This window comes from Prionailurus viverrinus, chromosome C1, assembly GCF_022837055.1.
Source record: "Prionailurus viverrinus isolate Anna chromosome C1, UM_Priviv_1.0, whole genome shotgun sequence".
NCBI classification, from domain to species: domain Eukaryota; kingdom Metazoa; phylum Chordata; class Mammalia; order Carnivora; family Felidae; genus Prionailurus; species Prionailurus viverrinus.
The window spans coordinates 52662605-52684174 of NC_062568.1; the positions used below are offsets into that span (position 1 = coordinate 52662605).

Consider the following 21570-nt stretch of genomic DNA (forward strand, 5'->3'; position numbering starts at 1 on the left):
AAGGTCCAGAGAGGCCCAAGGAGACAAGGGTGAGCGCCTGCGGTGTGCTCTCTTGGATAGGTGACTGTGAACTAGGCCCCAGAAAATCCATCCAGGAGCTCAATCAACTTAGAGCCTCCAACCCCGGAGAGAGCTTCCCTTGCACCGCCAGGCCAGGGCAGTCAGGGCCCTTCTTCCACCCGCCCACTCTTCTGGCGAGGCCCTTCTGCCGACACCTCCCCAGTTATCAATACTGCCTCTTCGCATTTCGGAAGAAACGGGAAGGTACTTACAGCCGCAGCCTCTCATGGTCCCGAACCTGTTGCAATGAAAACGGGGGTCACTTAAATTCCACAGGATAATGAAGCAGAGGTAGAGGATACACAGAAAAAATGACAAGGCCCAGACACCCCAGCAATACCCAGACCTCCCTGCTTCGGGTGCCGCCCCCCAGGAACTGCGCCAAGTTCTCTGCTGAGCGGAGCGGGAGACCGCAGTCCTCAAGGGCAGACCCGGGGAGTAGCAGAGTATGGTCCCCAACACCTCCCCCACTCCATGCACCCTTGGGCAAAACCTTACTGGTTGCTTGGCCAGACTCGGGCTGCCTGTAACAGGGTTTCCCCAGTGGGAAAACGGGAAGCGAGGAGAAAATGGGCCTTTGTGTTTTTCCTTCTGCACAATCAGCCGGGTGGGCGCAAGTCCACTGGGGAGGGGGCAGCCGCTGCATCTGTCCCCTGCCCCAGCGCCCTGTCTGCCTCGCGCTGGGAGCAATTCAACCCCTTTTGCCAGTTTCAGATTAGTTTCAAATTCCTCAGCCCCAACTAGCGCCCCCCAAACCTGTCTTCTCCGTCCCAAAGAAGGACCAGGCATGACTGGGACTTGCCTTCCCACTCCTGCTCCAATTCAAAACAAAGAGCAATTTCCAAGGGAAATGAGGATTCAAATGATAACGAAGGAGGAGGAAAATCGATGGGTTTGAAGGTAAATGGCAATGCTTTAGATTGTTATGCAGCTCTATGGACCAGGCAGTATTTTGTCAGTATTGCTTCTGGAGAGCCCACAAAGCAAAGCGGTGATCCTCACAGGGGCTGGTGTCCAGCTTTAAGTTTTCATCGCTTCTATGATGGCAGTCTTCCCTGAGAAATCTCAGAGGCAAAGCCATCTCCATCCTTATCCTTTCTCTCTCTCTCCCTCCCCCCCGCCACTCTCTCCACCTAGACTACCACAGTTTCATTCCCGTCTGAAGCAGATGCTCCATTATGAGGAAGAGAGAGACAGTAAGTCCCTTTTGTGAGGTAGGAGCCCTCAGTTCCTAACTTTCTATGTCCCGAAGGGAGGGGACGAGCCCAGGAGTCCCATTCTATTTGTTAATTTAGGTTTAGGCTAAAATGAACATTAATTTCGATGGGACTTCTCCTCACCCCAGGCAGAAAAGACAAGGCAGAGAAATCCCCCACCCCTGGAGTTGTCCTGGAAAAAGTAGTAAGTGACTTACTGTTTTTTTCTCCCAGTGGGCAGGGGAACTGGGAGTCGAACTGTCTCCTTCTGAGCCTGGCGCTAGCTGGAGCCTCTCACTTCCCTATCGCTGCTCCAAGAACCAAGCATCTGCACTTGTATGCTCTTAACCTAATTTATGGTGGGAATTATATTTTGGCTTGTCAACTCTCAAGCCATAAAACAAAGTTTATTGGAATCACGTGCTCGTAAATAGCCACTCAGGTCTCATCTCTGCACAACCATAAATAACCTTCGGCTTTAAACTTTTATTCACTAAATAAAGGTTCACTGAAACTGTTCTCTCACACTTAAATAGTTCCAAATATTCAGGATGCAAGGGGGGTCATATTCATATCAATACCCTGGGCTTTTCAAATAGCATCTTTTCAGAGAAGTCTCTTTAAGTTGGGAGATAGGGCTATTTCGAAAAGACTGGTTGGTGGGCATGTCTTATGATTCTTTGGCTGCATTCACTGTGAGTACCATCAGCTCCTTTATTTCAATCATTTTCTAGCTCTAGATGTGGTAAATAAAGAGGAAAATCAAAGGTTACCTCTTACTTGTTTATACCAGAAGTTATTTGAGATTTTGTTCAAACTTCAACAGAAAAAGGGTGGTGAGGGAGAGGCTGGGTGGGCTTGTGGGGGGCAGTTGGAGTTAACACTTGGATCTGTATTGTTGTGGATGGACTCAGTGAGAAAGGTGAAGGTAGCCACATGCCTAGAGGTTTCTATAATTTGCTTAGATCTGAAAGGGGAGCCTTTGCAAGTGACCAAACTGCTTAAAACAGCAAGACTTGGGGTTTGGTAAAGTGAGAAACTGGAGAATAGCCCCATCGGAATCTTTGGCAACTGAAGCTCTAAAGAAGGTTATAAAACAATAAAACAGCCCTGGTGTGAAGGGGACAGGGTGTGAGGAAGCAAATGAGGCTCTCAAGGAACCCAAGCCCAGGAAGTCAGATGTCCCTACTCCCACAGGGCTCGAGTCCCTGAGCCCAAACCTGAGCACAAAGCTACACCCCCACGCCGCCACTCCCACTGGAGGGAGAGCCTAAGAGAGGAGGAGGGAGTGCACTTTCCTGCTGAGAAAGCCCAGAAAAGGAGCTTGGGCCTGAGCGCTGCTCTCCAGGAGGATGTGACATTCTGTGCTGGGCAAGGTGGGGGTGGGAAAGATGCCCCCAGCTCCTACCAAGGGGGGTAAATAAAACGAGAAGTGACCCCAGCACCCTTCCATAGCCCGCCAGAGTTTCCACCAAACAGTGTGAAAATACGTGTGTTTTTGACTATTCTGGTTAAAAAAGCATAGGTGTTATGTGTAGGTTTGTAAAGCCCACACACATGTGATTTCTAAGTCAACTTCAGTTGCAAAAGCTCTCATCAGCAAGTCCAACCAAGCCCCTGAAAGAAACCCCTCTCTACAAAGATCTCTTTGCATCCTAATTTCTACCCATTCGCTGTGTATTTCTAAACCCATTTCCTGGTTTGACTTTCATTAGCTAGAAAGCAGGAGCTGTTAGCTCCGACCTACCTACCGTAGGACATTTTTTCTACCCCCCTCCCCCATTAGCCACTCAGGACGACCTTTTTCTTTTACAGTTGGTAGCATCTGTCTTTAAAGTATGAGCAAAGATCGACCCTTTAAAAACTGATTTCTGATTCTGTTAGGACTAAGTGAACAGTTTCAAAATAAGTCCCAGTTAATCCACTGTAAAAAAATAATTAGAATTTGAGAGGTTGAGAAAAGCTTTATTTCTCCTTAAGTTAATAAAACAGAATTAATCAAAGGATATATGACTTTCCAGGCAATTGTGATGAGCTTTTCATGGGGGGGGTGGGATATAAGGAGGAGACCAGGCTGAGGAGGTGGTTGAAACAATGCCGGGCGCCTAATCCGGGCTCAGTAGATCTTTTCTGAATGAATGGTAATGAAGGATGGTGACTGGGCTTGCAGTCTTTACTGCGGCTTACACAGGAAGATTAATAAAATGACACAGGCTACTCTGTATATTTAGATAATAACAGGAAAGTAACTAGCTATGCATACAGAAAAGGAGGAAAGGAAGACATTAAGGCAGACATCTTCCATTACTTTCTAATCTTAGAGCAGCCAGGAACATGATTAAGGAGAGAGTGGCCACCTTCCTACAGTCTTTGCTTGCCCCAGGGCCCCCAGTGTCCCGGGCGTCTGTGAATGAATGAGAGAGTGGGGATAGGGAAGAACAAACTTGATCTAATAAAAAGACTGAGCATCAGAGGTAACAACATACTAACTTGGGCCAGTTTGCTGGAGTTTTCTCAGGGAGTTTCAATGGTGGTGTTGGTGCTGGTAATGGAAGAAGAGGTGGGGAAGGAGAGGTTGAAGCCTTCTTTACAACTTGTAAGGAATTAGTTTTGGGGGAAAGTGGGACTCTGGGCACTACCCCTCCCCATTTGGCCAGAAAGAGCCAGTCCTGGGAATTTCTGCCCAGAGAGCTCCCATGAGGTAGGGTCCCGTGTAGGACTTCACCAACCTAGAAGCCAGAGCAGCTTTTCCAGGAAGGAGGAAAAAGTGAAGGCGCACCAGCAGGTGTCAGCTATAGTCCAAATGTAATGAGGCCTACCCTCTGCCCACCCTAAGGGTCCTTGCTATGTGGCTCCAGGAAAGAATATTCTGACATTGACTTTTAAGAGGCCTCTTGCCCAGAGGTATTGTTGAGCACTCCTCTTTTTTCTTTATGTTTATTTTTGAGCGAGCGAGCGAGAGAGAGAGAGAGAGAGAGAGAGAGAGAGAATGTGTGTGTGTGTGTGTGTGTGTGTGCATGAGTGGGGGAGGGGCAGAGATAGAGGGGTACAGAGGATCTGAAGCGGACTCTGCACTGTCAGAACAGAGCCCAATGTGGGGCTTGAACTCATGAACCATGAGATCATGACCTGAGCCAAAGTCAGATGCTGAACTGACTGAGCCACCTAGGTGTCCTGTCTCCTCTTAAGCTAAGTGTCTGCATAACCAGGATAGGTAGGGATGGGACTTTGAATGAAATCCCTAGATGGGGGGGCAGTTGGAAGGAGGAGACTACACAGGCCTGGCACTTAGGAACACAGGATGGGGGTAGAGCCAGAGAAGGGCTGAGCAGGAAGTCCCGAGCAAGAGAGAAATATGATCCCATATTCCTGGCCCTGTATTCTATCACTGGAAGAGGAACACTTCTCCCACTACCCTCACCCCTACCCCCTACAATGGAGTCTTCTCATTGGAGGTCTGGCTTGGTGTCCTCTGGGAAGAAAAGGTGACCCCAGAAGAAAACTCCAATAGTGAGAGATGGGATCCAAAAGAATAGGCCCTGAGACAGGATCTCTGATGATGGAGCCGGGGGCGACAAAGCTCCCAGTGGTCCCAAGAAAGGGAGGGTCTGGGGTGGTCACCTTAGTACTTTGAGAAACAAGAGTGGAGGTTAGATGGCACAGGGGTTGGGTGTGGCTGGGAATGCAGCACTGCCCTATGCCATGGGCCAAACCTCATCTGATGTGGTTGATAGCTAAAGAGACCATGTGTGTTTTGAGAGAAAATCTGACCCAGATGAACTCCTGGTTAAGCCAAGAGAAGCAGTTTGGCCAATGGCTTCAGAGGCCCTGTTAGGAAAAATCTGTAAGTATAAGTCATGGAAGCCAGGACTAAGGGGGTGGAACCTGGTTACAAGGGGTGTGTGCGTGTACATGGGTTGTAGCATGAAGTAGCACTTACATAGCTCTTCTTAAAAGATATAAGGAATCTCAAAAAATTGCAAGAGCTGATGGAAATCTGGGGGGATAAGGCCACTCCAAGATCTACCTTGGCATCACTGTGGCCCAAGTTGGGAGCTGTGGCTCAGCCATGGCCCTGAGGCCAAGATCTTGAAACATAAGCCGATTAAGAGGGAATGGAACACTTCTGACATCCCACTGGCCATTGGCTTTTCTATCCTGCCCCAGATTTCAAGAGACTAGAAAGAAGAGACTTGCTCTGGTGGGTGTCAGTGATAGGTGGCGGTGGAGAAGGTGACTCTAGGAGCTGCATAGTGGGAGGCCTGCAGCCTTCTGTAGAAGCCCGAGATGTGCCTGTGTGGGTGCAAGGCCTCTTCAACCTGACATCTGCCCACTGAGGAGCTAGGGGCACTTTCCTTCTGAATGTGGCCCTGAAGTCTACCCATAGGCAGATGCCAGATACTGAGACCCAAGGGGGCAGGGCCTACAAGGCCCACCACAGCAATAGGAAGAGTTCCAGATCTATGTTCTCCTGGGTGAGCCAGCCTAGGCCTGTCTTCTCCTCTGTAGAATTCAAGAATTGGGTGAATGAACCAGGTCTCTTTCAGCTCTAAAAGTCTAGGCCTGATTGTTGAGCAGGAAAAGGATACTGATGATAAGTAACACACACTGAATGTTTGTTATGTGCCAAAATACTGTTTTTAAGTACTTAACCAGTGAGTTAATGTATGCAAGGTGGTGAGAATAGTGCATGGTACATAGCATTGCTGTATAAGTAAAAATCTTCATAACAACCCTTGAAGGTACTCTTATTCCTGCTTTTCAAATGAGGGAACAGGCCTTACTTGCCTAAGGTTACATAGCAGGTTAGTAGTAAAGAATTGAACCTAAGCAGTCCGGACTGAGAACATTTTTGTTCTCTTTAAAATCTTTAGTTAGTAAGAAGTCAATGTTCCCCTTCCCTAGATGGGAGCAATTAATCAGCCTATGGGGTAGTGACATTTAAAAACTTGATTAGGGAGGGAGCCCCAGGAACTATGGGAGTGCTGAGCAGTAAAGGGAACTTGGTGCCTGGACACCAAAGAACCATAGAAGAATCAGGAGAGACTCTTGACCAGCGGTTCACAAATGTAAGCATGCTTCTTAATTGCCTTGGGAGAGAGTGTTTACAAAATGCAGGTCCCAGATATTCTGATTTAATGTCTGGCCTGAGACCCTGGAACCTAAATTATTAACAATTTGAATGCAGGCCTTCATTAAGAATCGTTGGCCTAAAGTAGGGAAAAGAGGGAAGAAAAAGACTGCATTGCCATGGAGGATCAGTGGGGTTGTATCAGAGCCCGATGTTGAAGGTGGGTGTCACAATGGTGCCAGAAACACCCCGTGGAGCCCACCAAAGTCCTGAAATGGGCGCAGTGGTGAAAAAAGGGTGTGGAAGAGAGTAGAGATGACAATCTGCAGTGTCCTCAACCTGCAAAGTCAATGAGATTCTCCCTCTGAGAGCCTCAAGGAAGGCCAGAGGGAATCCCGGAACCCAAGCCCGGTCGTAGGAAAGCCAAATCTAGGCCCTTCCGACCGCGTCGGGATGGGGGGCGCTGAACGCAGTGCTTTTCAAGGCTGTCCGTTCTGGGTATCAGGGATCGCAGTAAGGAAAAGTGGCAAGAACAGCAGCCCAGCCTCAGGGGGCTGGTTAAACGCGGCTTGTCCCACCGCGGGACCCTGGTTTCCTGCTCTTAGCCCAGTGCGCAGAAATCGCGCCACCTCCGGGAAGGCGGAGGAAGTGAGGTGGCCTGCCACCACTACCTTCAGGCTCCGCGGCCTCAGTTCTGCCTCGGCTGCCCCTCCAGGGAAGCGGCCCTCTGGGGGTGGGTGCCGTACCTCCGACCCTCCTCCGAGGCTGAAAGCACCCTGCGATTAGAAGAGGAGGGAGGGGAGTCACATGTCTTTCCCTACCCCCGCCCGCGCCCGGGGCATCTCCGGCGCCGCTGCAGCGGGCGAGACGCTTGTCCTACAGCGCCTCCTCCTGGACAAGGCGCCGACAGTCGAGCAGGGGGACTGAGCCTGCCCGGGAAACCGCGTTCTGAGGCTTCTTCGCGCGGGTGGAGGTCTTCCGCACCAAAGGCTCTGAGCTGGTCCCTCAGTGTTCCCTGGGGCGACCAGAAGTCGAAAGGATCCAGAGAATGCCTCCCATCCCACCCCCAACCTCGTCCCGGCTTGTGGCCCAGGAGAGTGCATCCCTTATTAATTAGGCGAGTCCAGGCGGAAAATCCCTCCAGTTTGTCGTTTATTTATTTATTTGGCCGCTCTATGCTGAGCCACTGGCCCCCTCAGAGCCCTCAAACGTGCTGCTCTAGAGTAACAAAATCCGGGAATGGTCCGCCTGAAGGACTGGCCCGAAGTCTGGCGGTTTGAGTAGACGCCAGGAGGAAAGGCCTTTTCCCAAGCAGAGGCACCAGGCTGGAAAAAAATCTATACACTTCCCCGAGGATCACACATATAAATCTTCTTTTAAGTGTTAAAAGTGTGTGTGTGTGTGTGTGTGTGTGTGTGTGTGTGTGTGTGTGTGTTTCTTTTAACACCTTGAAAGATTTGGCTTCCCTTTGGCCACTAGTTCCTATTTGCAGGCTGTTTCTAAAGTACATAGTTAAATTGGGACGGGGTGGTGAGTCAAGATGCTTGAAAATAACGTAATCAACGACAATGTGGTTGGCTATATTTAGAATGAAGGCAGGCGTAAAGGCAAGAGGAGTAGCGAATTCTGAGGGAGGGAGGAGTGGCGAGATCAGGTTATATCTTCCTGCTCTGAGTCCGCTCAACCCCTCCCCCCATCTGCGCCTTATGGTTGGATCCCCGGGCTGGGCTATTTCACTGCACATGCGCCACACGCCAAACGAGCGTGCGTGGCAGGCGCTTAGAGCCCTGAACGGTAAGCGCAGCGTGCGCAGCGCTTTGCGGTGGGTGCCACCGCGCACTCCTTGCGTGCTTACCTGCAGAGCAGCTTGGACACCCCGTCTGAGAGAGGCAGAAAACGTACTTTTTCTTTCTTCCTTCCTTTTTTTTTTTTTCTTCAGCAAAACCTGTATTAAAACCCCCAACGGTCCTTTCTGATTTGCAAGCTCTGTTCCGCCAAACCAACAAAATCGCCATGTTGTCAACGAACACTCTCAAGGTTGTCATTTGGATTAGCGATTTCACATCTACTGCACGGTTTCTCTTGAGTCCTTAATCAAGGCGGGGTGGGGGGGGGGAATCACCCCCTATGGTCAGAAAGCACAACTTATCCCTCATTCTGCACAGCCATCAAGTCTAAGGGACCATTTCCTAGAAAGAGGGTATCTGTTCACACCAATTCCGGAAAAAGTGGCCCCAAATTGGACTTACATCGGAATTCCGAGTTCTTGGTGGCTTCTCCCTAGCTTCCGGTGCCCTCGCGTGCCCTGCCCCGCGGCCGCACTGCGGCAAGGCCGTAAATACCTCTAACAGCTGCCTGCCTGCCCAGAGTGAAATACTGTCTTTGTTCCGATTTTCCCCTGCTTCTCTAGTTCAGAAAGAATTCTGGCGAAATATACGTGTTTGGAGGAGCATCTGACAAGAAAATACGTTTGGTTTTTAGCCCTGGTGCTTGGCCACATTTATAAGAGCGAGCTTCGTTCTTTTCGCTGGTCCCCGTGAAGAGTGCAAGCCCAGCTCACAGCCTGACCGGTAAACACCAAGGCCCGGACATGCCACCGGCTGCCTGAACTATAAACGGATGGAGGTTCCCACTGAATACGCTGGGAGTTACACTTCCCGGCTTGTGAGCTCTTACAATCCAAGTGTTTCTTATTTAATTTTTAAAAATTGGGTTTAATTTTTTGGGTTGTCCGGAACAATGGGGGCATTTCCGGCAGTAGCAAAAGCGTTAACTGGTCTCCTTCTGGCCCGAGTTCAGATGTGATTTGCAGATTATTTACTCCCTTAAATGCAACCGACCACTTAGTTCCAATAAACTCTTAATGCTACCACAGGAGTTACAAAGAACCCTTCAGTCCTCCATATCTGCCCATGACCTCACCCTCTGCTTCTTAAAAGGACCTGCAGCCCGCCTAAGTTCTTAGTCACTTGGGCGCACTCAGCCACCGAACCCAGGGAAAAGTGAACACTAGGGCTTGGCCATCACAGCCACAACTCCTCCCCACCCCCACACTTGTCCCAGCCCACCTAGGGGGCTCCTTAGGCCAGGGGACAGGCCTACGTGCCTGACCAGGGGCCTGCTTTTCAATAGGCAATGCTTTTTACCAATATGAAACAATGATCTCAACAGCCATTGTACCGTAGTGGTGAAATAGCTACAAAATGCAGACATTCCAAATAAAAAATATCATTCAGTTTCTTATTTGTGAGATCATAGTGATCCACCACAATCCCTCAGACGTCAACTGGCCACAAATAGTGGCCCTCCATTTTGAAACCAGCGTGATTCCATCGTGAATTGCTAAAAATACCTTTCTACAAAGATGTAATTTATTGTTTAGAAATACATTTATGGTCAAAACGATTACAAAGGAATATCTGGACTACTAGGACTCGCCGCTGGGTGCTTTGGGGAAGATATTCAGCGGTGCGCAGGTCCATCCCATGCGCAATGCGGCAGATTGTCCACAGGTTTTAATATTTCGCAAGGTGTTCATGAGGGAAGAGTCAAGAGGATTTTGAGAACTGCATCCTTAAGTACTGTTCAAAATGGGTGGGATAAAAGCATTCTTTTTTTCTGCAAAAGATTTTCTTTTGATGCATAGATAATGTTTCAGTTCAGTAATTTTGAAGTAGAGGGTAAAATGTTGCTATACAACGTTTATTTGTAGGCAAACACCACGGCAGTGCATTTAGAAAGCAAAACATCTACTCTTTTCCTCTTCTGGCAAATAAGAAAGACACGCGATATTTGAACTTAGACATGGTTTGCATTTCTTAAATATCTATTGCTTTTTACCCAAGACCTGCACCAGCTTTTCTGATACTATTACCTCCCAAAACATGTATACATTTTGCGACATAAAATAATCCAATTTCACCTAACAGATTATTAGATATGGGGGGAAACGTTCTCGTTACAAAAATTCTCTAAAAACTAGAGAAACGGTTTAAAATATTTAAAATTCCATCTCATACATAAAGCTCAATAAAGCCTAGAAATCAGCCAGCATCACTCACCAAAGCCTAGATTAACAAACCAAACACATCTTGGGTATACAGAATCCACCCCACCCCCACCCCAAGCCCCAACCCTCAAAAAACACCTGTTAGCCTCCCAGATACCTTTGACCACAGACAAGCCGCAAAACACTGCTCTATACTATAGAATGCCTTCAAGTGATCCACAGCAAAGCTAAGCCGTCCAGGAACCATCTACCCATTCTTCCCGGGGTGGGGATTGAGGAGCTCTCCATCCAGGCAGTGGGGTCCTATCTGCAGCTCTCCACCTCTCGGAAGCTCGAGAGGAAATGGGGCTTCCCTTCGACTTCTGAGCTCAGCTGGACCCCATCCGGGGCCCCAGGGGATGCCTGCTCAGAGATGGAGTGAAGAGGAAGCCGGGGGCGCAGTCACCCCAAGGTCCCGGAGAAGTATAGGGAGTCGGGGCAGGCTCACTGGGCTGCCCAAGGGGGTGGGCGCCTGGAGCTCCTCGGTGGCAGTGCAGGGGCGCGGGGAGGGGCGACTCTTACCCGGAGGCTGCCGAGCAGGAGGCGGCGGTCGGCCAGGGCGGCTGCAGTAATCCATTGGGCGCTGCCGGGCTACGCGCACTCGGGGCGGCAGGGATCCGCTCGTGTTGGGGAACGAGTCGCGTCGGAACCGCGCGGCTGCAGTCACCCGGAGCAGGCCGGCCGCTCCCGGCGAGCGTTGTCGGCGCCGGCGGGGGCCTCCGAGCCCAGGGCTATTTCCGGGCTCTCCCGCCCGCTGGGCTCCCCACCGGCTCCGGAGGCGGCAGCGGCGCGGCCCGAGCGAAGCGGCGGTGGGGCCACGTTGGGCGCCGGGCGGGAGCGGAGGCCGCCGCGGACCCCGCAATCCCGCAGCCGGCGACTGGATCCCACCTCTGCAGAGACAAAGGTTAGAAAAAGAGGGGGTGAGGCTCCAGGAAGGCAGAATGCGGGGGGAAATTCGCCTGGGAAATCAGGAAAAAGGCCGTGAAGGCGAGCGGCGCCTGCACATGACCAGCCGCAGCCAATGACGACCGCAAATAGGTCATAAAAAGGTCTATTACCAAGTTGTAAATTTTCTTCAAACAAAAAGGAATTTGCTGCAATTCCTTGCGGATTTTGCACATACAGCTCGCAAGCGCCATGTTTTTTCCTCTCTTTCTCTCCCCGCTCTCTTCTGTTCTCTCTCTTCCTCCTCCTTTTCCTTCCTTCCGCCTCTCCTCTTTCTTCCTCTCTGTTCCCCTCTGTTGTCTCTGCGTCTCTTGCCTCCATGGGTCCTGACTCTCACCTCTTCCAGGAAGTATTTCTTTTGCTCTTTTTTGATTTGGCTCGAAACCTCTGCTGAATAGGGCGTAGTGTTAGAGGGGAAATGAATGCGGTGTACTGCCCAGGCGCTCGGGGAGTTGATCCTGGCAGTCACCCCCCTCTGACTCTCCTTGCGCGGGTCACTTGGCTTCTCCTCCCCTCCCCTCGCAGAAAGGCCCGCTCCGGAGCGGCAGCCAAGCACTTTCGGTTTTTGCCCCTCTCGTCTATCTGCAGGCAAGCCAGCCCCCCCAGCGATCTTGCGCAGAAAACCTGGGCTCTGCAGGCCAAGAAAGCCCGCCGTCCCCTTTTCCCTCTCCAACATAAATTGGGGTCCCTCCCATTTCTTTGGGCTTCTGGGGGTAGGAGAGGTACCAACCAGCTCAAATCCTGGTGATGGTTTTAGGTTGCTTGTCAGGTTCTCCAGGATAACAGTCTGAACTCCCAATGCTTGGCAATTTATCTTGGCAGAAATATCCTCCTGGACAGTACCGGGTTAAAGGAGAAGCAGTCTTTCTGGATCCCCTATGAAACCCCTTGCTGTGTCTCCCCTAAGTGCACTTCTTATTTCTATGCAATTTAATTTCCCCCTCTTGCCTTGTCCCCAAAATGTTTGACCATTGGAAAGCCTGCGCAATGCAACACTGAAGAGGAGAGGGGTTCCATTTGTTCGGGAAAAGAGCTGATCCCCATTTCAACCTTGGGGGAAAAAATAGTCTTTTTTCTTCAAAGGCAGGAATCACATTCCTTTTGCACTTCTGATAGGAGCTGCTGCAGAGAACACCAGCTGAAATTAAATGTCCTTGAGGTCCCCAGCATTCTCCTCATCATTAATGCATTCATAGGCATGGCCATCCAGGCTTCAGAACCTGTGTGAAAGAGGTAACCCATCCCTCTAAGCTTTCAAGGACACTGTCTTTGAACTTCTAGTAATGCATTTATAAATATTTGCATTGGATGTGTGTGTGTAGGTTCTCTGCTATTAACATCCTCACACCCAGTAAGTACCTCCGTGGACGTAGACTTAAGCAGGAAATACATAGCACCCTCTGGAGCAGGCCATTTGTATCCCTTGAAAAGGTTCCGATGACCTTGGATGTTTTTTATTAAAGGAATTCGGTTGCCATCTGTCAGCAAAAGTCATATTCCTTCTAGAAACAGTGTGCTCTAGTTTTGCTGGAGGGAACCACAGCAGTAGCCAAAGTCCATTAAAATGTTCTCTGTATTCCCCTGTCTACCCCCAGATGCCGGAACATTCAGCAAACACCAGGGAAGCAGAGGACACAAGCTTGGATGTGAAATAGCAACACCTTCTGCACTGAAGAATAATAAAACAATGTTTTTAATTACAAAAGAAAATGTGTAAGAAAAGTGTAAAAATACGTGGGGCAAGTTTTGGGGGCCCTTTCTAAGCTAGAACACTTTATACTGGTCTGTACATGTGGAACTGAACAGAGATTGTTCACTTCTAAAATATTCTAAGAAATAATCTCAATTGTCAGTTTCCTCCTGCCCAAATAAAAGCGGAGCTTTGTGACCCTCCTTTTCAGCTTGGGGAAGGAGGGATGGGAAAAAGACATTGCATTGTTGAATAGGCAGCCATATTTGTACTTTTTCTCCTGTGCAGAGGTAAGCGGGTGTGCTGGGCTTTGTGGAACCTCACAAAATGGCAGTCCCTGAACTGACTTTTCTCTAGAAACCATTGAGACCCACACCCTCTTTTGTGTGTTCCTGGTTCTCAAAAACAGAGAACCTAAATCATTTCGAAGGCTTGGTTCTTTCATTCAGTGTTAACATTGGAGGGTCCTTTTCTCTGAACGGTTTACAGACCTCTCTAAGCAGACTCTAAGCAATCCAGGGCTGAAAAGCATCGTCTGGGTTTGCAAAGGATTCTCTGAAGGTTTATGCAAATTTCTGCAGCAAAAATGTTTGCTCGCTTTTTGCCGCACCCCTCGGATGTTTACAGATTTGAGCCAATTAGAAGGGTATCTTCTGTGCTTGGCTGCATGAAATACCATGATGGGGGGGGGGGATTTCTAGCCACTGTAAGAAAGACAGTGGGGTGTGTGTGGGGGGGAGAGAGAGAGAGGAAGACAGAGAGAGACAGATGTGTAATTCCTCAAACTCTTTATTTGGAAGCAGATCTATGATTTTCCCAGCTACAAAAAGAAACATATATACCTACATTTATGACCAATACTTTCTGCAATATGTAATCCATGTTTATGTACAAATACACCAAATATATACCCCCAGAATACCAAATTTGTGTATGTACAAATACTCTCTAATGCACCAATTACTGCAACAGAGTTTTTTTCTGTACAAGAGCTACAATTTTACTGTGGATTTGGGGCCAATGGGACAAGAAGGTACAACACTTCCAGAGCAACACAGAATACGGAGGAAATGAGGACATTTCTACTTCCCCTTCATTCCTTCATTTCCACATCCATTCACGTACCAGGTCTCCTACCTGAGTCTTGCCCCAAATCAGTGACTCTAAAACTGGTATTTGGGGAATATTCTTGAGCAGGAGACCGCGAATTTTGCTAACAGAGGAATCCCCTAAATGGAGGGCAACCGGAGTTTAGCCAGCGAGAAGCTCTAGCCAGCTTGCCACCACCACTGCCGCTGCTACCACCACCCCCACCCCCGCCACCGCCCCCCACCCCCACCCCACAGGCTGTTCTCTAGCCACGCTTTCAGGCGCTTGGCACCCTTGCTCTGTAGAAGCCAACAGCAGAGTCTCAGGCGGCACACAGCAGAACGTTTCCAAATCCAGCATGGACATTTGCAGCTGTCTCCTCTTGTGCAAATGTTTCTTAAGCCGCAGGCCGCCCGTGACTTAAAATTGTCTTTTCTGGCTCAGGTCAGCGAATGCCACAGCTACGGCCTCTTCCCTGGATAGAAAGCTAGGTGGTGCCTCACTTCTGGCCCCACCCATGCCGACATTTCCCCGGTCCTTGAAGTGGCAGGCAAATAGCCCCCCAATGCCTGAGGGGCTGATTCAGGCCCAAAACAGATTCCGGGTTTTTTTTTTTTTTCACCTGTGCAATAAAAACCACTTTGGAAATCAAAATGTACCTCCTTAAAAATAAAAACATCTAGAAAAAGCAAAGAGCTCTTCAATGTCTATCTGATGAGGTGCTGTCCGTTTGGGGGGGCAGAAATACTGGTACACTTGAATTTCTCTTCTCCACTACCCCTCTTCCCCCTCCTCTTCCCTCATAAAATGGCAGCTGCAGGAGAAGCCTCCAATGGAAAATGGGTATCTTGGTAATAACACATCCCAAACCCCAGCATCAGCACAGGCTCAGCGGAGTAAGCTGTGGTGTAACCTGGACTCTGGGTCTTCCCCCACTGGGCCCACAACTCTGAATCCTTTGCGAAGTTCAAAGCTTTCACAGTACCTTGGCAAGGTTATTTACAGCAAGAGGAAGCTAGGATAGCCTTGCCAGCCCGGTTTGGAATGAAAAAGAGACCCCATCCCCTGCATTTATTTATGTATCTTTATAGCAGCGCAGTGCCTGCAATCCCCACTACTTTTTTTTTTTTTTAAATCAAACAGAAGCTTTACAGCTTCTAGTGAGCCCAGGAGGTATTTCCTGACTCAGGGAAAGGGTTATGTGCGGCGCTCAAAGACACTAGCTCTAGAAAAAGATTCATTTCTTTATTAAGGAGCTAGCTATGTTCTGGAGCGGTTGTTTACACTCAAGATTTTTCTGCATTTGCTCTCGGGGCTTGTTTCAATAGGTGAGGCCATCCTGGAGAACAGCAGAGGACGTACCAACCGACATCTGAGACGCACACAAGTTGGCTCAAAATGGGCGTGCAAACAGAGCGAAGGGAATACAAATAAATATGGCACCTATTCAGAGAAACGGAATCACAGCAGCGGCCACAACACAGAGACCTAGCGATTTCAGGCGATGCCAAGCGCAGTTCAAAACGAAAGCAAGTTGAGAATTGAGGGGCATTCCACAAGGCGACTAGCCAGAGTGAAAAATTAATGAGTGAAAATGTTATAATTGGCTTTTCAAGTATTCATTCACTCTAGATGATTAAATTGCCATAATTTGTATACACTATGAAAAATTATCAAATGTCAACTTTGACACTTTCCTGAAACTTTTCTCATTGGCCCAACGTTTTCCCCAAGTTTAAGGAAGCTGCAGAGCCGAACTACACATTACACTCTTCAGCTAACATGTGCTTTTTCAATATTTGGCCCAGACTTTTCCCAGAGATATTACATTTACAAAATACCCAAAGAAACCTTTAAGGAGTAAACAAAAGGCACCCGAACCATTCATTATAAAAGCAGAAATAAAACATAAATATGTTTTAATCAAATAACATAAAGTAAATATTCTGCAGGCATAATTCTTAAAAAAATTAATAGATCTCTTTTAATTTACTCACCATAAAGAAATGATTTTAAGTGTTCAAGTGCACTTGTTTGATTAATAAAGCATTTTATATTCAATTATTTAGTGCTAATCATTAGGAAGTTTATGTTGTTGAGGCGAATCACCAGCTCAGACATTAAAAACTACCATTATAAAAATATAGCAACAAGGTCAGTATCAAATTACCCTTACATAGGACAGCTCAAGGGCTGCTTCTATCGATACTAGAAACTTTTTTTTTTTTTAACACCCAAGCCCCTCTCAAAGCGCAGAAACCTCAAGAGCAGTGACATGAAGGTAGCTTGAAATACAGGTAAAGTTCTTTCCAACAAAGAAAATAGATGGTGTCCAACAGCATGTGTTGATCATTAGTTTTAATAGTCTGTGGTAAAAATTTAAAGGTAGAAGTTAATTTGTCAGGCCTTCGGCTCTGTCTTCCTCCAGCTCTTGGGTTTCTTTTTTGGTTTCTCCATCCTTTGCCTCCTGTCGGGAAACTGGGAATTTGTCCTTGTTGTTCTCTTTTTTCCATTTCATTCTCCTGTTCTGGAACCAGATTTTTACCTGTCTCTCCGTGAGGGCTAGGGCGTGGGAGACCTCAATTCTTCTCTTCCTGGTCAGATAAGGGTTAAAAAGGAATTCTTTTTCCAGCTCTAGGGTTTGGAAACGACTGTAGGTTTGTCTTCCTCTTCGTCTACCAGGAGCTGCTGATTAAAATAAACAAACCAAAAAAAAAAAAAAAAAGAGGAAAATAAACGTTTTAGAAATGAAATGGTGCCTCTGCAGGTTGCTGGAGCTTTCTGGAACAGGTCTAAAGGATGAAACATACACAAGTCTCTTTAGCTCTGATATATATAGGATATGCAGGCAAGAGCAACAGAGGGAATATCTTCACAATTACTGTCCCCATCATCTTTATGCGGTTTCTACTTTAAGGGGAAAAAAAGTATTACTTTATGAATAAGAGCCACTATAGCTACACAAGAAGGAAAAGGAGAGAGAGAGGAAAAGGTAGTTTTTAAAGCTAGAACGTGCGATGAAAGCAGATTTCTCCCCCTCTCCCCGCATTAAAAAAAAAAAAAATGCATCCCAACCTTGTGGTCTCATCCAGGGAAACATTTGAGAAGGAGACGAGCTCTGATTTAAGTGGTCTGGGTCCTCGCCAATATTACCACTGGACGATTTACAGTCAGGATATTGTACCAGCTCGGCCTCTTGCTGGGTCGTAAAAATCGGCTGTCTCTGTAAGTTATCGTATCCGTAAAACTTCGCGGGCTCCCCGTGACAGGCAATCCCGCCGCAGGGGGGAGGCGGAGGCGGAGGATGCGGAGGAGGAGGGGGGGCGGCCTGGTAGGCTGCGGCCGGGCTGCCCCCGCCGGGGTGGAAGTAGTCCTGGCCGGGGCCCGGGCCGCCCCCACCACCGCAACCCGGCCCGGCGGGCGGCGGTGACGGATGCGGGTGCGGGTGCGCGTGCGCCTGCGGGGGCGCGTGCGGGAAGCCGGCGGCGCTGTTGCCATAGAGCTGCAGGGCGGCGGCGGCGGCGGCGGCGTGGCGGCTGCCGACCTCAGGCGCGAAGTGACAGTCGTAGTAAGTGGGATTGATGGCCTCGCCCGCCGCGGCCGCCGCCGCCGCCGCCGCGGCCGCCGCCTTGTACTTGGAGTACAGCGGGTTCACGAAGTAAGAGCTCATCGGGGCGGCGGCGGCGGCGGCCAGGGGCCGAGGTAGGGCGGCCCCGGGCGGGCGGTGCGGAGCTGGCAGGGAGCGCGCCTCAGCGCGGCCGCACTGCCGCGGGGGCCTCTGGGGCGGCTGTTCCCGCCGCCGGGGCCGCCGGGCTACGTTGCTGCTGCCACCCGCCCGACTGCGCGCGCGTCGCCTCTGAGGCCCGGCAGCCGCGGGCACTTGGCTACTGGGCGTTCATGCCCGGCTCTCGCGCCCGCCGACTCGGCCTCGCACCGCCTCCCTCGCGGGTCGCGGGGCCTCGCCCAGCCCCCGCGCTCACGCCCGCCCGGCCTTTCCCGGCGCGCGCCGGCTGGGCCACAATATAATCGCCGACGCCCCGGGTGACCTGCCCCGCTGCCTCCACTGTTTCCTCTCAGGCACCAGGCGGCCCTGAGCGCACCGGGACAAGAAAAAAAAAAGTGCGCCCGGCCCACGGGGACACTCTTTGGCTTCGGTTTACAAACCCCCGCTCTGGAGGGAAGAGAAAAAAAACACCCTCTACCCGCCGCCACCTCTCACCTCGGCCCCCCCGCGGCCCCCTCCCACCGCTCTCGCCGCCGCCGCCGAGGCTGCCGCCCCGGTGCGCCCCGGCGAGGCATTTTCGCACCACGCCACTGTGAGGAGAAGATGGGGGCGAGATAACCGCGCGGAGGGATCCGCGCGGAGGCGACACCGTCGCTCCCGACGGGACGTCTCACGCTGGCCGGGAGATGCCTCCGCCGGCCTTAAAGGGGGCCCATAAAGCCGCACTGCCAAGGGCTCGTCTTGCCCCCCTGGGCCTGGGGAAAGCGGCCCGCGGCCGGCGAGGCGGGGGCGCGAGAGAACCTTACACTTGGGGGAGGCAGGGAGGCCACTCCCAAGAGGCTACAGGAGCAAATGACTCCCTCCCTTGGCCCCTAGAGCAGCCCCCCAGAGGTTGGCCGTGGCTTTTGCACCTCAGGACACGCGGGCGCAGCCCAGGGAACAAGGGCAAACAGTGTAGACAGGCCGGACCGCGTACAGTTGGGTTGGGTCCTAAGTGGTTTGATAAAAGGCCACAAGGGTGACCCCAAAACCTGGCATTATCAAAGCGAATCTAGTCCCTTCTTTTCCAGGCGAGCAGGCCTTGTGGAAATGAGATGTACATTTACCCTTGACGCACTGCACGCCTGGCTGAGGCTCCCAGGTTAATTGATATTTAATGGAAATCATGCCCATGAATATAGTTTCCATCATTTCACCCTTGATAGACGTCAGCAGTAGGCTCAGGGGGGAAGCTGAAGAATGTGGGGGCGGGGGGGGGGGGGGAGAGCAGGCATTAGCATTGCTGAGGGAGTAAATAGAAAAGCGGACAGAAATGTTCCGAGGCGGGAAGGAGAACTCACGCTGGGGTGGGTGGTGTTTCCTCGAGCAGGACGCGCGGCTCCGGGGTCCCAGCCCCGGCGCGGAGCGGACCAGGGCGGGCAGTGGCCCCGGGCGGAGCACAGGGGGCAGACGCCTGCAAGTGCCTCCCCCACCCCCTCCCCCCATCGAACCTCCGGGCCGGCTTTCGGATCGCGCCGGTTCCAGGCAGCTGAAGGCGGCGCCCATCGTCTGCTAACGATTCTAGTCCATCTGCCAAGCCTGTGAACTTTCTGCTGAGAGCGGGCGCTAGACTCAGCTTAAAAAGTTACTAACTTTTCCAAAAGCAAGGAAAGAGAAGGCTCATCCTAGCTTGTGAGCGGTGAGGAAGAGAACCGTCCCGAGTCATGTGGGCAAGTCCAGTGTGAATCGGCAAAATATTCCTGATTTTAGAAGCTCAGTCTAAAGCCGCTTGGCGTTACACCACCAATCTTCTGACCTCCACATCTCTTTTTTCCCCCTCTCTACTCCCGTTTTAATGTCCAATAAATGTAATGAGTCTATGCTGAGTGAGTTTTCCCTCGCCTGCTCGGCCTTTCCCGTGGGTTCTTTGGGTGACGGACGAACCCTTTTCCCTTAGGGTTAACCCATTGTTGTGAGGGCACCAGGCCCACACCAGCCTTGGGAACCGACCTCCTCGGAAACACGCCCCGAGCCCACCGAGGACGCTCCGGCTAAAACTAAAACAGCACGCCGGCTTTTCACGCCAAATACAAATGTCTAAAAACCCGAGACGGCCCCCAAAAGCGCAGCAGGCGAGTCGTTTCAACTACCCCCTACTCGTGGGTTGGTCCAGTCTGGGAGTGCGATCCTGAGGTCAGTCCTTGTGGACTGAATCATATTTTGCAAAAGGACTGAATCATATTTTGCAAATGGAGAAAATGAAGTCGAGATGGAAAGGCATAACAAGATAGTATGTAATACTCATTCAATTGTTTCTACTGGGAATGCCTGGAAATGGTTAAGGTAAACGGATTGTTAATGAATTTCCAGATGATAAGGGCATGCTTTATTTTTTAAATTAGCATGGAGTGGAGGAGACTGGGGGCGGGGAGGGGGGGTTGTTTTCTGCTGGATATCGCCAGGTAAAACTTCCTTGAGATCCGAAGGCGAACAAATAGATTCTGATAGTTAACGACTTGTACTCCAATCTTGCAAATACCCAGTTAAAAGAGAAGTATTCTCAATAAAGCCCTGGAACCAACTTTGTAATTTTTTTTTTTTTAACTTCAATGTTTGGCATGTGTGTGTATGCGTATTAAAACTCTGGACCAGTGAGTGGGTTTTGGAATAGAATGGGGAAAAAGAAGAACGAGCCCAGATGTCAATTATACAAGGCACCTTCCAGAACTGTGTGATTTCGGGGTGGGGGGCGAAAAAGAAACACAAGCACTATGAAATTCATTTCTACATGTTCTGGCCTAATTAAGATAACATTACAAACTAACATTTCCTCTTGGGACAAAACAGTTTCACCGCCCCCCCAAGCATTCTATTCATAATCTGAATGGGAAAAGGGCACGATTAACTTTGTAAATAAAGATCTATGCTTCTACACGTTTGTTTTGATAGAATGCATTAACTTAACCATAACATTTTATAGTTTCAGCCGTGCCGGAGTCCAAATTTTCTGAAATCCTGACTAATCCAAAATTTTATACCTAACAAAAACACGGCTGGAGAACTTAATAGTGTACATTGCTTATTTTTGCTTAAGTTTATCCTAATTTGAAATTAAAAATAAGATTGTAAATATATTAAATCAAAACCATCCGCCGCCGCAACGCCAGCTTTACGAAATCACAAAGTGGAGCAACAGCGCCCTCTAGTGGCAAAATGCCGCCTCCAACTGACCGAGTTTAACTTCCCTTTATTCGACTCAAAGCAGTTCTAATCTTGTTCTTTAGTTTGACTGGGGCTTGGATCGCTGACACTAATAATGCTTCATCCCTTTGATTGTCAACAAGTCAAGTGCAACAAGCTGGGGCTTCTGAACGCCAAAGATATTTGTACTCCCGAGAGCTTCCAATAGTCTTTTTCAAAAGCTTCCAGCCCTTCTTTTGCCAGACACAGTAGGTCCCCATTCCGTAATCGCCCACAATTATAGGACGGGCTAGACCGAACAAATTACAACTTTCTAAATGTTAACTGTAACATGTTTTGTTTTTGTTTTTGGTCAGAGGAGCCAAGCACTTCGAAAACGAAGAAATGACCCAAGCTCATTTTATTATTTTCTTTTAAAGATGTTACTCTTAGCATTAAAACCTGAATATTTGCTACTTTAAATTCCTAATTTTAATCCTTCAGGCCCATATCGCTGGGCAATCTGGGGGCAGGAGAGGCAGAAATAGAAACCAATTTAAAAGCTTTCTGCTGGATCTCTGAGCAGCT

At 49.6% G+C, this 21570-nt stretch overlaps 2 protein-coding genes across 5 annotated transcripts; one reads left to right on the top strand and one right to left on the bottom strand.

The window, feature by feature from the left end:
• The first annotated feature begins 7134 nt into the window (after positions 1-7134).
• On the top strand, positions 7135-13025 carry LOC125171610 (uncharacterized). The gene is made up of 3 exons (XM_047868806.1): positions 7135-7236; positions 10788-11279; positions 12916-13025. Exons 1-3 carry the CDS (start codon positions 7135-7137, stop codon positions 12973-12975), a joined length of 654 nt encoding a protein of 217 aa, XP_047724762.1. The 3' UTR covers positions 12976-13025.
• Positions 13026-15325: 2300 nt separating this feature from the next.
• On the bottom strand, positions 15326-19717 carry HOXD8 (homeobox D8). 4 transcript variants are annotated; one of them, XM_047869708.1, is made up of 3 exons: positions 19314-19717; positions 17175-17322; positions 15326-16787 (listed from the first exon to the last, which is right to left on the bottom strand). In XM_047869708.1, the coding sequence occupies exons 2-3, from the start codon at positions 17197-17199 to the stop codon at positions 16492-16494; spliced, it is 321 nt and encodes a 106-aa protein (XP_047725664.1). In that variant the 5' UTR covers positions 17200-17322; positions 19314-19717; the 3' UTR covers positions 15326-16491. The 4 variants fall into 4 exon arrangements, with proteins under 4 accessions (XP_047725664.1, XP_047725663.1, XP_047725662.1 ...); XM_047869707.1 differs by lacking the exon at positions 19314-19717 and adding an exon at positions 19164-19307; XM_047869706.1 differs by lacking the exon at positions 19314-19717 and having other exon boundaries at positions 15326-16784; positions 17175-19144.
• Between the last annotated feature and the right edge of the window lie 1853 nt (positions 19718-21570).